At 46.6% G+C, this 15,974-nt stretch overlaps 1 protein-coding gene across 1 annotated transcript in view; it reads left to right on the top strand.

Moving 5' to 3' along the window:
- The window catches only part of ankrd55 (ankyrin repeat domain 55), a gene marked incomplete at both ends in the record, with an annotated part of 106,567 nt that extends 92,151 nt beyond the window's left edge, over nucleotides 1–14,416 (top strand). Inside the window, 3 exons of the mRNA XM_084325945.1 lie at nucleotides 11,583–12,283; nucleotides 12,603–12,707; nucleotides 14,133–14,416. Of these exons, the coding sequence (XP_084182071.1) occupies nucleotides 11,583–12,283; nucleotides 12,603–12,707; nucleotides 14,133–14,416 (1,090 nt within the window). The remainder of the gene's footprint in view (nucleotides 1–11,582; nucleotides 12,284–12,602; nucleotides 12,708–14,132) is intronic.
- Nucleotides 14,417–15,974: the final 1,558 nt, after the last annotated feature.

Here is a 15,974-nt window from a genome sequence, read left to right as displayed (position 1 = left end):
CAGCAGATGAAGAGGTCCGACACAGTGTGAAGAACAGTTTCTACGTGGACAACTGTTTACAAAGCGTTTCGACCCAAGAAGAGGCCGAGGCTCTCCTACTCAAGCTACGCGCCTCCCTGATCAAAGGCGGCTTTGATCTCAGGCAGTGGGCCAGCAGCGACCCGCAAGTATTGCGCAGCCTCTCCCCCGCGGACAAGGCAGCCAGTAGCGAGACCTGGATGGCGACCATCCCAGGAGAAGCCCAAGAAATGACACTAGGACTTGTCTGGCGCTTCAAAACAGACTCGCTCCACTATAGACACAAACCCCTGACCACGGAGCAGGGAAGGTCGACGGCGATACCGACCACCAGACGGAGTGTGTACAGAACACTCGCCAGACAATATGACCCGTTGGGATGTATTCTACCTTACACCACCAGGGCAAAGATGATTGTACGAGCACTATGGGACAAGGACCAGGGCTGGGACGACCCAATACCCGCACACCTTGCCTCCACATGGAGAGAGTGGGAGACGGAACTCCGCTCACTCCCAAGCGTCAACATACGCCGCAGCTACTTCCCACCCACAGTGAGGCCAGAGACATGCAAGATGGATCTACACGTCTTCAGCGACGCCTCCGAAGTAGCCTATGGATCTGTGGCCTACTTGCGTGCCCAAGAGAAGGGAGGAGAGATACACACCGCTTTCATCCTGGCTCGCTCAAGAATAGCCCCACGAAAGCAACAATCTATCCCGCGTCTAGAGCTCTGCGCAGCCCTAGCAGGAGCGCATCTAGCCACGTTAATCCAACGTGAACTCACCATCCCGGTGCAAAGAACAATCTTGTGGTCAGACTCTACGACAGTACTCACATGGATCAAGTCTGATTCATGCAGATACAAGGTCTTCGTGGGAGTCAGAGTCACAGAGATTCAAGAGTTAACAGAAGCAGCAAGCTGGCGGTATGTGGACACCAAACACAACCCAGCTGACGTCATCACCCGGGGAATGTCCCTAGATGACCTCACCCGTCACAACATCTACAGTGACGGACCAGAGTTCCTCAAGCTCCCGGAAGAAGAGTGGCCTACGCCCACCCCACGGGAGGCGAGTAAAGAGGAGGCTGAAAACAAGAAACCTATGTTCTGTGGATTGAGCACAGTTGCCTCCACAGACCCCAACATAGATGATTGCCTCACCCTACAGAGTGCGCAGCTAAAGACATTCCTGTGGCACCACCCAGAGATTCAGCCCACCACTGACATTTCAGCAGCTGACTACGAAGAAGCAGAACTTCTTCTACTACAACGAGCCCAGAGAGACTCGTTCCCCGATGAGCTAGACTGTCTACAGGGAGGAAAGCCCGTCCCATCAGACAGCAGACTGCTCCACCTGGCACCCGAGAGTGACGCCCATAATCTCATCAGAGTGGGTGGTCGTCTGCGGAGAGCCCCCGACCTACCGGATGACGTTAAGTACCCGATAGTCTTGAACAGCCGACACAAGGTCACAGAGCTGATCATAAAGAAATACGACGAGGATGTGCACCACGCAGGAGCAGAGAGAGTCTTCGCGGAGATCAGACGTCGCTATTGGATACTTCAAGGGAGAGAAGCAGTGCGACGCTTCCAGCGAACCTGTCTAGACTGCCGAAAGTGGCGCGCGCAGCCCAGCATACCCCGGATGGCTGACCTACCTCCCTGTCGCCTCCGACTCGGCGACAAGCCTTTTCACTCCACAGGCATGGACTGTTTTGGCCCGTTGTATATAAAGAAAGGAAGAGGAACCGAGAAGCGGTGGGGTATTGTATTCAAATGCATGACCACCGGAGCGATACATATCGAACGGCCGAAGAATGTGGAGGTACAGTCAAGTACTGGCTGACAAGTTTTGGAATAGCTTCCTACTCCACTATCTACCGTCTCTACAGACCCGCCAGAAGTGGGTAAAAGAGAGAGACAATTTGACAGAAGGAACAGTCGTCATGATTATCGACCAGTCACTACCCAGAGCTATGTGGCCGGCTGGCCCCGTAAGCAAAGTGATCACCGGTGCCGATGGCAAGGTCCGAGCAGCTGAAGTGCTCGTCCAAGGGCGGACTTACACACGACCCGTGGCGAGGCTAATAGAACTACCAAGACTCCCAGACACTATCGATGACGACCATGACCCCACGACTTTGTGAGTTGACTGACCCTTACAGCGGACCTTGAGTGGTAGACAGTGCGGTTAATCTGTCTCTGCTTAGCTAATTAGGTGGGACTAATTAGGGGGCGGCTGTTGTGAAGGATCAGATTAAACCGAATATATATATTTATTTATGGATATATATTTAATAGTATTTGTATATCGTTTGATATCCCTTGTATATTCTTTGTACATATACACTGAATATCCCTTTAGTCTACTACAGCCCATAATAGTTCATTCTCTCATTGGACAAGAACCTGGCGCCAGCAGACAGGCCCCTTGAGTCAAGTTCAATAGTGCCGACGAACATGTCCCAACTAGCCCCGGTTCCGCGTAGGAATACGGCTACCGAAATACGAATGGTACTATTTGTTCACCGTGCATATAAATACGGCGCAAGTAAAGTAGAACTTTCTTTTAGTCCATTAGTCCTTTACCCTCCAACCTAGTAACAGACGTGAAGCCTCACCCACGACCCACGTGTGGTGCAGTATGGCCTATTTGGCCCCAGAATAGGCATTGAGACCTCGTGTAAATTCATAGCTGAATTGTCATAGTTTGGCACTGTACCGTCGAGTGGGACGTATTTCTATTAAGTTAATAATAGTCTATTATGTATGGTGCATCGTTCGGTTAGAGTTCTAAAGTGAGCAGCACCCCCATCGTTTCCTCGCGTTATCTAGAGTCTTAACCAGGCTGGGCAGACCACGCGTGGTGCTTTCATCCGAGGAGTTCTGGGCGAGGACGAGTGGACCTGCACATTGGATTACCTACCCGGACGACTGCTGAGCCTATACGGCATGGAATATCTATTTGCTTTGGTGCTTTGATTTGTGGAGCGGATAACAGCCAACGCCGGTGAGTGTTGGAATTACCCCCGAGAGGAGCCCAGGTGAGACGGCGCTCAACCCAGACCGAGGCCGCCTCGCTTCTCCTTCGTTGTGGACCTACAGCCTACAGCTACCGTCTACAAGAGGGCCCAAGTGTATTCATCTGTGGATCAAGATCCTGCGGGCACTGTGTTCTGTACCTGAATTCTCCCCAGGAATCGTTGGCCAGATGGGATGCAGCTGACGGCTCTCCAAACCCCCCCCCCCCCTACTGACTTACAACCAGCAGGACCCCTTTAGTATCCTGCTATAATCCTCAAGTACCATCGCTATAGTTCCCTAAAGAACCAGGTTGTATACTTGCTTCCTGCGTAACCAGAGATTGGACATTCAGTGTTTGCCTACGAATACTAATTTGCCTTACAAGTGCATTCAAATCATAAATGTAATTAAGTGAATGTTGTATATACCTTTTGCTATATTAAACCTTCGACTGTTATATTTGTGTGGACCTGATTTCATATGTGGGAAAGTGTTCATCATACTTAGATATCGTGTACTGTATGGCCAGAAGTTAAAGTACATCAAGCGGTAGTGGTTTAATGATACCATACTTATCAATACAGTCAGGGAATTGTACCCCTCAGTTACAATTAGTATATTGTGTATTATTGTTAGTAGTAGTATAATATTTATTATTGTTAGTAGTAGTAAAGTATGTATTATTGTTAATAGTAGTATTACATATAGTAGTAGTATATTATGTATTATTGTTAGTAGTATAGCATTTATTATTGTTAGTAGTAGTAAAGTATGTATTAATGTTAATAGTAGTAGTATTACATATAGTAGTAGTATATTATGTATTATTGTTAGTAGTATAGTATTTATTATTGTTAGTAGTAGTAAAGTATGTATTATTGTGAATAGTAGTATTACATATAGTATACTATAGTATATAGTATAGTATACTATATGAATTGAAAATGGGGGACCCTGATGGAAACAAGACAAACGTCTTTCTCAGGTCTGCATCCCCTTAACAATTGTGTGTATTGAGCCGTACTGTATTGTACCCATTCTGCAATCTGTTAAATAAAGTTTTCATTCATTCATTCATAGTAGTATTAGTATATTGTGTATTATTGTTAGTAGTAGTATAATATTTATTATTGTTAGTAGTAGTAAAGTATGTATTATTGTTAGGGATGCTCGATATTGACTTTTTTACCGATACCGATATTCCGATATTGTCCAACTCTTAATTTCCGATACCGATACCGATACCGATATCAACCGATACCGATATATGCAGGGTTTCCCCCCAAAAAAACTGAATAATTTCAGGTAACTAATAATTTCACTGGATGCATTCAAAAGGCTTTCTAAATGTAAGCATTATCTGTGCAAAATATGATAATTAAAAAAGTTAAAATTAACATTACATATCTCTTGTTGTTAAATTAAACCAACATGCATACTTTTGACAATAAATAAAATAAGAATTGGTTCTTACTTGCTTGCCTGGGTAAATGAAGGTTAAATAAATGTAAATTTTTTTTTTTTTTTTTTTTTTTTTTTTTTTTTACCGATACCGATATTTTCCGATATCACATTTTACTACCGATATCGGCCGATAATATCGGTCGGCCGATAATATCGGACATCCCTAATTATTGTTAATAGTAGTATTACATATAGTAGTAGTATATTATGTATTATTGTTAGTAGTATAGCATTTATTATTGTTAGTAGTAGTAAAGTATGTATTAATGTTAATAGTAGTAGTATTACATATAGTAGTAGTATATTATGTATTATTGTTAGTAGTATAGTATTTATTATTGTTAGTAGTAGTAAAGTATGTATTATTGTGAATAGTAGTATTACATATAGTATACTATAGTATATAGTATAGTATACTATATGAATTGAAAATGGGGGACCCTGATGGAAACAAGACAAACGTCTTTCTCAGGTCTGCATCCCCTTAACAATTGTGTGTATTGAGCCGTACTGTATTGTACCCATTCTGCAATCTGTTAAATAAAGTTTTCATTCATTCATTCATAGTAGTATTAGTATATTGTGTATTATTGTTAGTAGTAGTATAATATTTATTATTGTTAGTAGTAGTAAAGTATGTATTATTGTTAATAGTAGTATTACATATAGTAGTAGTATATTATGTATTATTGTTAGTAGTATAGCATTTATTATTGTTAGTAGTAGTAAATTATGTATTATTGTTAATAGTAGTATTACATATAGTAGTAGCATATTATGTATTATTGTTAGTAGTATTACCTCCGTCTAAGCTGCGGGACACAGTGTATCGCTTGCTGGTGAATCGCTGGAAGGCCGGGGCGGGGCGGGCGATCTGAGAGCTGGCTATGCGGGTCTGTACCTGGGTTCTACTGCTGTATCTGAACTTTGACCCCAGGGCCAAAAATTTCTTAGGTGGCTCTTCAGGGGACACAAGCCTGGAGAGAGAGAGAGAGAGAGAGAGAGAGAGAGAGAGAGAGAGAGAGAGAGAGAGAGAGAGAGAGAGAGAGAGAGAGAGAGAGAGAGAGAGAGAGAGAGATGGTCATCACAATAAGAGAGAGAGAGAGAGAGAGAGAGAGAGAGAGAGAGAGAGAGATGGTCATCACAATAATATAATAATGATAATATGTTATTTAGTATGTTATTTATATGTAAATAGTATGTATAAGTATTAGTATTAATATATTAGTATGTATGTTTTACTAACAGCTGGAGAACTTGAGAACTATCTGACTCTTTGATAACATTGTAATCTGACACCATCCTGCCAGTCCAAACATAAATACTATGGAATATGTATATATTTATAAAGAGTTAGTCAAGCATAGCATTACCCACAACCCCCCACTACAGCCCCGCCTCCCAGAGACCTCTCAAGTATTCGCATTATTTTGGAAAGAATCTTAACCTTAACCCTTTCACTGCCACACGACAGCAGGTTAACCCGTTTTTTGATGCTTTGATCGTAACCAACGGCATACGTTGTGGAGTAACGTTACACACATACGTTGCGATCGAGGTGAAGACATGGTTGGATCAACACAGGATTGATATCATATAGCCCTTACCTTGACTAGGATGTACCCCAAAAAGAATATTCCAATTATCTGATCACGAGTCCCAGTATTGGTGTCGATCGTGTCGCCAACATAATCCACCACACATCATGCATCGGGAGCATTTGACGCTTCTCAATCCAAGCGTTATAACCGTTCCATTCGCCCGACAAAGAAAAGTGCGCCCGGTGACATTTGACCATTGCACAGGCCAAGATACAAGGTTTCAAAGGGTGCTCGATACTGCCGTCTAACTGGATGCGGCAGGTATTGCACTTTGGCGATCTCAGACTCATTCCCTATGGTAACACCAAGGTCCCTGGATGAATAATGAATAAAAATATCGGAAAAAAGGAAGAACGATCAAATAACATACGGTTATCCTATAACCATAGTTATATGAGTATAGCGAGCGCTCTGCTCTCTTGGAACTATCCCTTTATCCAATCTAATAATGAATAGTTTTTCTCCACATGTACACACCCATCCGCCTGGACACACCCACATCCGCTCCTTCCCAAGTCTTTCACCACCGAAGGCGAAGACCGCGGGGTCCTCAGTGAGTCAGAGCAGAGCGCTCGCTATACTCATATAACTATGGTTATAGGATAACCGTATGTTATATTATCGTATAGCTTACGCTCTGCTCTCTTGGAACACAGGAGCTGAGCAGAGCGGAAGCCCCCCACAACCATCAGAACCGGGGAGGCCCGAGGGAATCGGATCCGACTGTGCAAAGAGGGTTTAGCACCTCAAACGCACAGGGTGAGCAGATCGTGGGACTTACCTTCATACAGAAGGAGCCGCGACCACTCAGGCGCGCATCCCACATGCCACCAGGGAACGAACGGGAAGAAAAACACCTCCGTCACAGCCCCCAACATCACGGGGTCAAAGGTCAAGAACCCAACCCCGTGGCAAGGCCGTAGCAGCGGAGCGCGGAGGAGTACCCAGCCCCAGGAACAGCCTGAGGGCCAGGACCCCCCGAAAAAAGGGGGCCCGGTGAGGCCAACGATGCCGTAGCATCGAGACCCCACCTGACGGTCACTGGTGACACCACCCCCCACATCGCCAGCGTATCGGACAGGGCCCAATCCAAGAGCAGGCCCTTCCCCCCTACGGCACACCGCCCTAAAGCACTCCATAGAGGCTACACCCCCACAATACTGTGGGGCCAGTCGGCGCACCGGGGAGACAACCCCCAAGAGGTTGATCCCTCAATCCAGGCAACAGGCCCAAAGAGCATAACTCGACCTGTGCCCGGAGCACTGCAGACTAGACAGGCGCCTAAGGGGTCTACTGTGAAACAGCACCCCGGCGGAAGGGGCATTCGGTATGCTGTGCACCATGTCGCAACCTCCACAAACCCGACCCCTTAGAGAGGTCGAGGTCCAAGAGAAGGCTGACATGATTGGCAGACGTCATGAAAGGTGCGGGGGCACACTCGCGGGCAGACGGGGTCAAGTCCGGCCTCAACCTGAGAGTCACCTCTGCTACCAACACACCGGGGAATCAACCACCCCCCTATGTTTAGTTTAACAGGAAGCGGTTGTTCCCTTAACCCCCCAAGAAAAAACTCAGAAACACAACTGCGCGTATACTTAAACACTTTCTTCACAAACACTGGTAAACAAACTACCCTCCCACTCAGGGCAGTATACACATAGTAGCATACTACAAGAACCTAGGCGTCCACAAAGACGACTTCAAACTGGAAATGGTAACTACAGATGAGGTACTCAAAAAACTGAGCGCCCTCCAACCGAACAAGGCCACTGGCCATGACAATATCCCCTCCAAATTCCTCAGAGACTCAGCAGCCGCCATCACCCCAGTCATCACACACATAATAAACCTCTCCATAAAACAGGGACACGTCCCCAAGGACTTCAAAATTGCGAGAGTAACACCCCTGCACAAAAAGGGCAGCAAATTAGACCCAGGCAACTACCGCCCTGTTTCTATCCTTACATCCATCTCGAAAGTCAATAGTATACGAACAGGTCGAAAAGTACCTTGCGGAAAAAAATCTAATCTACGAATTCCAATCTGGCTTCAGAACATCCCACTCCACTGACACATGCCTTCTCTATTTGAACGACCACATCAAACAAGAGGTAGATGCGAGCAAATACTGCGGCATGGTCATGCTGGACCTACAAAAGGCCTTTGACACTGTCAATCACACCATTCTGATTGACAAGCTAAAAGCAATTGGTTTTGATAGTCTATCAGTGAGCTGGATACAATCCTACCTGGAGGGGAGATAACAGATGGTGGAGGTAAACGGTACCCTATCCCCCCCCCCCCCTCCCAGTGAGCTGTGGTGTTCCACAAGGAAGCATACTAGGACCGCTACTGTTCCTAATTTATGCAAATTACATGTCGTCAGCTTGTGACTGCAACTTGTTCCTGTTTGCGGACGACTCAGCCCTGCTGGTCTCTGACAAGAACAAGTTACAGGTTGAAAAAACACTCAGCTCGGAACTAGGCAAAATCTGCATATGGCTCGCTGACAACAAACAATCATTACACATGGGCAAAACAGAGTCCATTCTCCTCGGTTCAAATAACAAACTCAGCAAGACCGACGGCTTCTCAGTTACAGTGGGTGACAATATTGTCACAAGGAAAGATGAAATTACCTACCTGCATTCCATCCTAGAGGCTAATCTTTCCTGTGACAAAATGGCATCCAATGTAATAAAAAAAGTCAACCAATGAACTCGATTCTTATACCGGATCTCCTCTCTGGTAAACAAGAATACCCTGAAGACTCTGGCAGGAGCACTCATTCAAGGGTACTACGACTATGCTTGCACCTCATGGTACCAAAGCACCTCAAAGGCACTAAAAAACTAATTACAAACATCTCAAAACAAACTGGTCAGACTACTGCTTGACCTTACTCCTAGAACCCACCTCACCCCTGCCCACATTGACAACCTAGGATGGCTTAGAGTAGACGACAGAGTACAGCAACTTGCAATGGGCCTGGTCTACAAGATACACTACACGACCAAGGTACCCATGTACATGTCAAAATACTTCCCAAAGGTCAGTGAATACCACGATCACAACACCAGAGGGAGCTCCACAAATCATGTTAAATCCAGATTCGGCTCAAACAAGGGACTAAACACGTTTCGCAATTATGCCACATCAATGTGGAACGCCCTACCCAAAGCTGTAAAGGAATGTGAATCACTACCCACTTTCAAAAACACTCTCAAAGAACACCTATGGGAGACTGCAATTCGAAACTGGCCCCTACAAATGTCCTAACCCAGTTGTACAGTAAATGACCAAGTATGGCTTTGTCAGTATTCCAATGTACGGTGTACATGTCCGACGCAGCAGATAGCTGGGCATCTTGTCTCGGGGTCGGAGGTTCTAACCCAACCCTGGAGTACAAGGGACCCCAAGGAGACACAGCACTCCCTGCCACTCCCAGAGGGGGAGAGTGATACGTCTCTACTGGGGCTTCAAACAAGAGAGCTCCCGCCCCCTCCATGTAATCCTCAGTTTCCATCGGAAATGGAGAAGAGGCAAGAGAACACTCATCCGGCTCCAGTGCAACACTAAAACCAGGCCGTTCACCCCTGCTGCTCGCCGCCTTACAACGAGAGCGAGCTGAGGCGAAGAGTCTGCGACGCAAATCCTCGGCCACCAGAGGAGCTGTCGGCCTATCGGCCAACTGTCCACTGGCGGGGGAACCAGGGCCGGAACCCGGCCATCTCACAGGAGATGGAGGCTCAACGCCCCCTCGGCGAGGCAAACTCACCACCGGGCGCCGCCCAGGCGTACCCGGCTGCCACGACCGCGGAGCCAGAGACGCCCCACGACGCACAGAGGACGCGGCGATAGTGAAGCGCTGGTGGACGGTAACGTTGTGAGTGTCTAGACCCTCCGACGGTGAAGACATTATATCTTAGTTTTTTTTGTAAAATTGCGAGAGAGAAAAAAACAAAGATACAAATGTCAACATAGCTCCTTTCCAACAACTATTTCGGCACTAAACTTAAAGTGGTGTATACAGGCACTTTACGGTGGTGAAAATAGGGAAGGAGCTGTTGGTGTGGCCACGACCCCGCTTATGTAGAGGAGCGGATGTGGGTGTGGCCAGGCAGATGGGTGTGTACATGTGGAGAAAAATTATTCATTATTAGATTGGATAAAGGGATAGTTCCAAGAGAGCAGAGCGTAAGCTATACGATAATATAACAAGTATACTCGTTGGCGTTCAAGCGTTGGCTCCCAATAACGAGTAAACTCGTTGTTGGCGAGGAATGAGTTAACACCTCCTGACCATAACCTGCCCTTAACACCTCCGGACCTTAACCTTCAATAAAGATGAGGAAAAGGGGAAGAACCTTAACCTCAAAGAGAGATAGTCCCAACAAGGATGGTCAGCAATGCTAATCAGATTGAGAAAGTCATGATGGTATTGTCCAGTAGCGTGGCTACATGGGTAGAGCTTCGGAGTCATGATTGGAAGATCACCAGTTCGAGCCCCGGTCTAGGCCATTATCGGAAAGTGTTTTTTTTGTCCAGCAGGGAGCACACTGTCCTCTGGACTTGTCTGTAACAATGCCCCTGTTATGGTGATAGTGATAGGGACACATACAGCTGCGAGTGCCATCCTTCGGATGAGATGTTAAACTGAGGTCCCGACTGAATTCGGTCTTTAAAGAACCCAGGGCGTCTATCGCAAAGAGTAGGGGTTTCCCTGACGTTCCTGGCCAAATTCCCAATCAGGTCTCTGACATCAAATCTGGCTCTACAAAAGTAACAAGTTTAGGTGTTATTTTAGACTCTGATTTAAGTTTTAAAACACACATAAATAAAGTGACCAAGTCAGCGTTCTTCCATTTAAGAAATATTGCCAAAGTCCGGACATTTTTAACCCAACAGGAGGCAGAGAAGCTGGTTTTGAACCCAACAGGAGACAGAGAAGCTGGTTTTTAACCCAACAGGAGACAGAGAAGCTGGTTTTTAACCCAACAGGAGGCAGAGAAGCTGGTTTTTAACCCAACAGGAGACAGAGAAGCTGTTTTTTAACCCAACAGGAGGCAGAGAAGCTGGTTTTTAACCCAACAGGAGGCAGAGAAGCTTAACCCCTAACTGCTCCCGATGAGCAGGTCGGCACTTTGCATGTGTGTGAATTCACTTCGCCGTTTGTGTGTGAATGTGTGAGTGAATGTGTCAAATGTGAGGAACAAATTGTAAAGCGCCTTTGGATAAAAGCGCTATATAAATGCAGCCATTTAACATTTATGGCAGCCATTGAGCCTGCGTAGCCCAAGGTTGGGTGCCGTGCTACACAGTGGTGGTGAAGGAGGCAATTCCCACCCTACATTGTAAAAAGAGCTTTGAGTCTGTCTAGAAAGAAAACGCTATATAAATGCACTGATCATTCATGTGAAGTAGTGACTTTTGAACAAGATGTCACTCTACCATGCGGTGATTCTCCACAGATCCGACTCGGCCAGGCAGCAGCAGCCGGGGGGTGACCAGGCCCAGAAGAAGGAGGGAAAGTTCCGCATGCTCAACCAGATCTTCTCCTGCAAGAGGAAGAAGGAGCGCCAGCACGGCGTCCGCCAGAGGGAGCTGAGCCTGGACGGCCACCTGGCCGAGGAGACGTCGGAGGTGGACGACATCATCACCATGTTCGACTGCCTCGTTGACTCCTCCTCTTCCTCTTCGACCAAGGAGGCGGGACAGGAAATCCCCGGGACGAGGAAGCAACCGGGAGAATCGCAGAAACCCCAGCTTCTGGAGAACAGATCCGAGAAGGACCACAAGGGGCTTCTGGAGAACAGACACAAGGGGCTTCCCCCCATACGGACGCAGAGCCTCCCGCCTATCACCCTGGGGAACTCCCTGTTGGCCTGCTCCCAGAACACCACGCCGCAGTGTCATGCCACAGGGCCACTGGCCAGCCACTTTGCTCACCGCTCTCAGAAGAGCAAGAGCGAGCATGACTTGTTTGACAGCCGGCTAAAGGGACAGACATTGGTCAGTAATGCCTGGAGGACTGAATCCAACCAGTCCAGCCACAAATCCTGGATTTCGCCCCAGACGGAAAGATTGTTGGACAAACTCTTACATGAGACATCCGGCCCTTTGGATGTTCTCTGTCCAAACCAAGCTCCATATGTCCAGAAGAATGAACACGGTAAGATGTTTCACCTCTAGTGAGGCTGGAGAGAAGAAGACTGTGTGATTGGAAGACTGAGAGGTTGTGTCCCCAAAGGATTTGGTAGCCGACTGTTACCATCACAGTCTCCCATAAAGATTCACAGTGTAATCAACAAACCATCAGAATCACCCCCATTCAGCAATAAAGCCAAATCCTGTACAATAGGTCTAACATCGATCCTTTCCCATTGCTTAAGATCAAGTGATTTTCACTGTTATGTTCCAATGTGTTTATTTTAACATTGTGGAATAACAGATTTCCTGCTTCTAAATTGTTTCCCCATTTTAAATCACAGACCCAAATACACACAGCCTGCTACCTGTAGACAGAATGAAGCTGAGAGAGACGGCTCTGATGCGAAACTGCTTGGCTCCCATCCGCGACCACTGCACCCACCGGTGTAAGCTCCTCCTTCTTATCTGTCTGTGGTTTGGAAGTTCTAGACAGCACAATACAATAATGTCTTGCAAGGCCAGCACTGGGTTGCACCAATTAGGCCTAAATTCTCCCCTAAATTAGGGTGTAAAGTCAACCCTAGCAGGCTCAGTAACTACTAGTCAGTTTGTTACTAAATAATCTACTAAAATTGGTTGCACCATGATTACTTAGGGCATAACATAACTAGTTTGGACGTAAAGTCATAACTAAGACAAGTGGCCAATCGACGTTCAAAGGTGGAGTTCCATCGTCATGGTTACCATGCGCATTAGCTTGCTTTGCTGGTCAGCATCGGCTGTTAGGGTAGGTAGGTGTGTAGGCCCCAGGTACAGGACAGAAACGAGTAGAGAGCAAGCAGGAGACGGCGGGGTGTGATTCAAAAGGACTTTACTAGGAAACACTACAAACTGAAAACACTACAAACTGAAACTCAGCAAAGCTGGCAAAAGGGTGCAAGGTACAAAAGCTAACAGACGAAATAACACTAACCACGACAGGAACAGGATACATGGGAAAACAGCATAACAGGGTAGACCGGGTCAACAGGATAAACAGGAACAATGAACCGACAGGGAAGACAGCGCACACCAGACATATATACACACACATGAGGGTTGAGTGGAAACGAGTATGAGAGGGAATACAGACTGGCAGACTACAGTGACACTAAAACAAGACTGATAACAAATACACACACACACACACACACACACACACACACACACTGGAGACATAACACTAAACCAGACAAGGGAATACAACAGGCAATAGGCACACAGGAAGGGACAACATGATGGGGAATACACTAAGGAATAATGATAATTTGACAAGACACAAGTGAATGACAAGTAGTGAGGGTAGATCTGGGAATTGTCCAGCAGGTGAGGGTAGAGGACCACAAATGGGTGGAGGATGAGAGGAGGGCTGTGCAAGAGAATGTGAGGGGAGGTGAGGTGCAGGGGTATGAGGAGCGGGGACTGGAGGGTTATGACATCAGTCACTTGGCATTGTAGCACATTGTAGTAAATCAATATTGAAATACCATATGAATAAATAAGTGCTCCACTGGATTGCTGTGTTGAAAAAAGGCATATCATTTGTGAAAAAAGTTACGCTGTGTGGAATAATTGTGAAAGAATTCTGTAACATTGTACGGTTTACAAACTCTGGTGCAACCACTTTTATTTTAGTAATGCGTAAATCACAACTTAATGAAGATTTGACGTTCTAACTAGGCTAGGTTTGAACATACACACAGCTTGTGCAAAGGGCTGCAGATCTCGCCAGTTAGGATAAGATATTCCTTGTAAGGTCTTGTCTGGCGTGCGACTTTACACGGTAAATGCTGTGACTTGTTATCGCTCCCTCTCCCCACATGTCTGTGCAGTCTCCCTGCCGCCCGACCAGGTCTCTAAGGGAGTGAAGAAGTCCAGGTCCCTGCTGGGGCGGGGTCTGGGGGGGCTCCCCCCGCCGCTGTCCTCCAGGTCCCAGAGGGCGGGGCTTCCCCAGAGTCAGTCCCTGTGCTCCTTCCTGCCCGCCGCGCTGGACGGAGGAGGAGACCCACTGAGAACCGTCCAGGTCCTCCCAGCTATCCCCTCCCAGAGGAGGCACAGCCCCACTGTGAACCAGCCCGGCCTGGGCAACCCCGACGGCCTGGACGACAGGACCTGATGCAACCCCGACGGCCTGGGCAACCCCGACGGCCTGGGCGACAGGACCTGATGCAACCCCACGACGTTCCTCATCGGAGGCCGACCGAAATCTTGTGGCGACACTGTTTTATTCAGTGTGTGAATCTCTCTCAGGTGTAAATGAACGGAAGACGCGGTCAGCCAAGACGTGACGTGAGAACTATACAGAGTCGGTGTGCATCTGGAACGTGTAGGTTAAATGTTAGATGATTTACATTTACGGAATTAAACGTGTACGGCTCTTGACTTTACATCGTTAACATTTGGAAGGGGGTGTGACAATGGACACATCTTGGCATGCACTCTGTACTGTTGATCTTCTTGCACTTTTCAATTTGTTTAGATTGTATTGTCATGTGACTGTTTTGCAAAGCAAATAAAATATAAAATTTGTATCATCTATGCCACGGTACAGTATATGTTGGAACAAGTCGCACAAGTGTTTATTCAGATTTGAGTATTTCAATCCAATGACAGTTTGCATTTCATTTCTTCAAAATCTCTGGGCAAAATGTCTCCTTGGAAAAAGATGCTCAAAATGAGGTACATAAGGCCAGCATGGCCGCAGAAACAGAAAGTATGGGGGTTTCACACTCTAAGGTAGTGTTGTCATGATACCAACATTTTGACTTTGATACCGATACCAGCCTAAGTATCACTCTTTTGAGTATGTTAATAACTAAATAAATGTATGTCATAATACAAAAGATTATTTATTTTGTATCCATATTCAATGTTACGTTTCATTCAGAGAGGATGAGATGATTCCCCCCCATACTCACCTGTGGTACCTCCCCTTAACCCTTTCACTACCACACTACAAAGGGTTAACCCTTTCACTGCCAACTACAGAAGGTTAACCCTCTCACTACCACACTACAGAAGGTTATATAGTCGTACTGGCGAATCGCGTCCTGCTCTTCGCCATCGAGATATACCTCATCTCCAGTACCTAGTGTACTCCATCAACGAATAAAAACAAATACACCCAGCACCTGCCAGGCCCCACCCTAGTGATGTACTATATAGCACTAGGCGTGGTCACCACTCGCTCTTCCTCTATTTTCGTTTCCATCATAGCGGATGCTTGCACCCTGTGTAACTAGTTGTTATGAAAAGTTTCGAGAAATTACGCAATATTGAGTGCTTACCGGAGATTTGCCTACCCCTGGAATCTTCGCGGCATGTTCCAACGACACGTCGGGTCTATCCTGATATTTCCTCGTCTTGTGGCAGCAGATCGAGGGACAGCGTGCAAGGTTTGGCTATCGAGCCGGCTCGTACATATGTAGGCTCTGTGTCATCAGGCATTAACGCTGGTGTTAGTAATGCTGCTGGTTGTTTTGTTACACAACCGAGTTGTGTGTCTGCGCCAGGGGCGGGATGTTTTGGTGAACGTTCCTCTGAAGTGGACGTTTTCCAGGCGATCCTGGAGCGCGCTGCTAACACTACTGCTATAATGCTGGGTCACTGTTCTAATGTTCCCCGCCGTGGGATGTCACCGCTTTTCCCTCCTCTTAACCGGTTCATTGATGAAG

This window comes from Notolepis coatsorum, assembly GCF_963971535.1.
Source record: "Notolepis coatsorum genome assembly, chromosome: 12".
NCBI classification, from domain to species: Eukaryota; Metazoa; Chordata; class Actinopteri; order Aulopiformes; family Paralepididae; genus Notolepis; species Notolepis coatsorum.
Note: the sequence above shows the minus strand (reverse complement) of the source record. Positions and strands in the feature narration are given on the sequence as shown.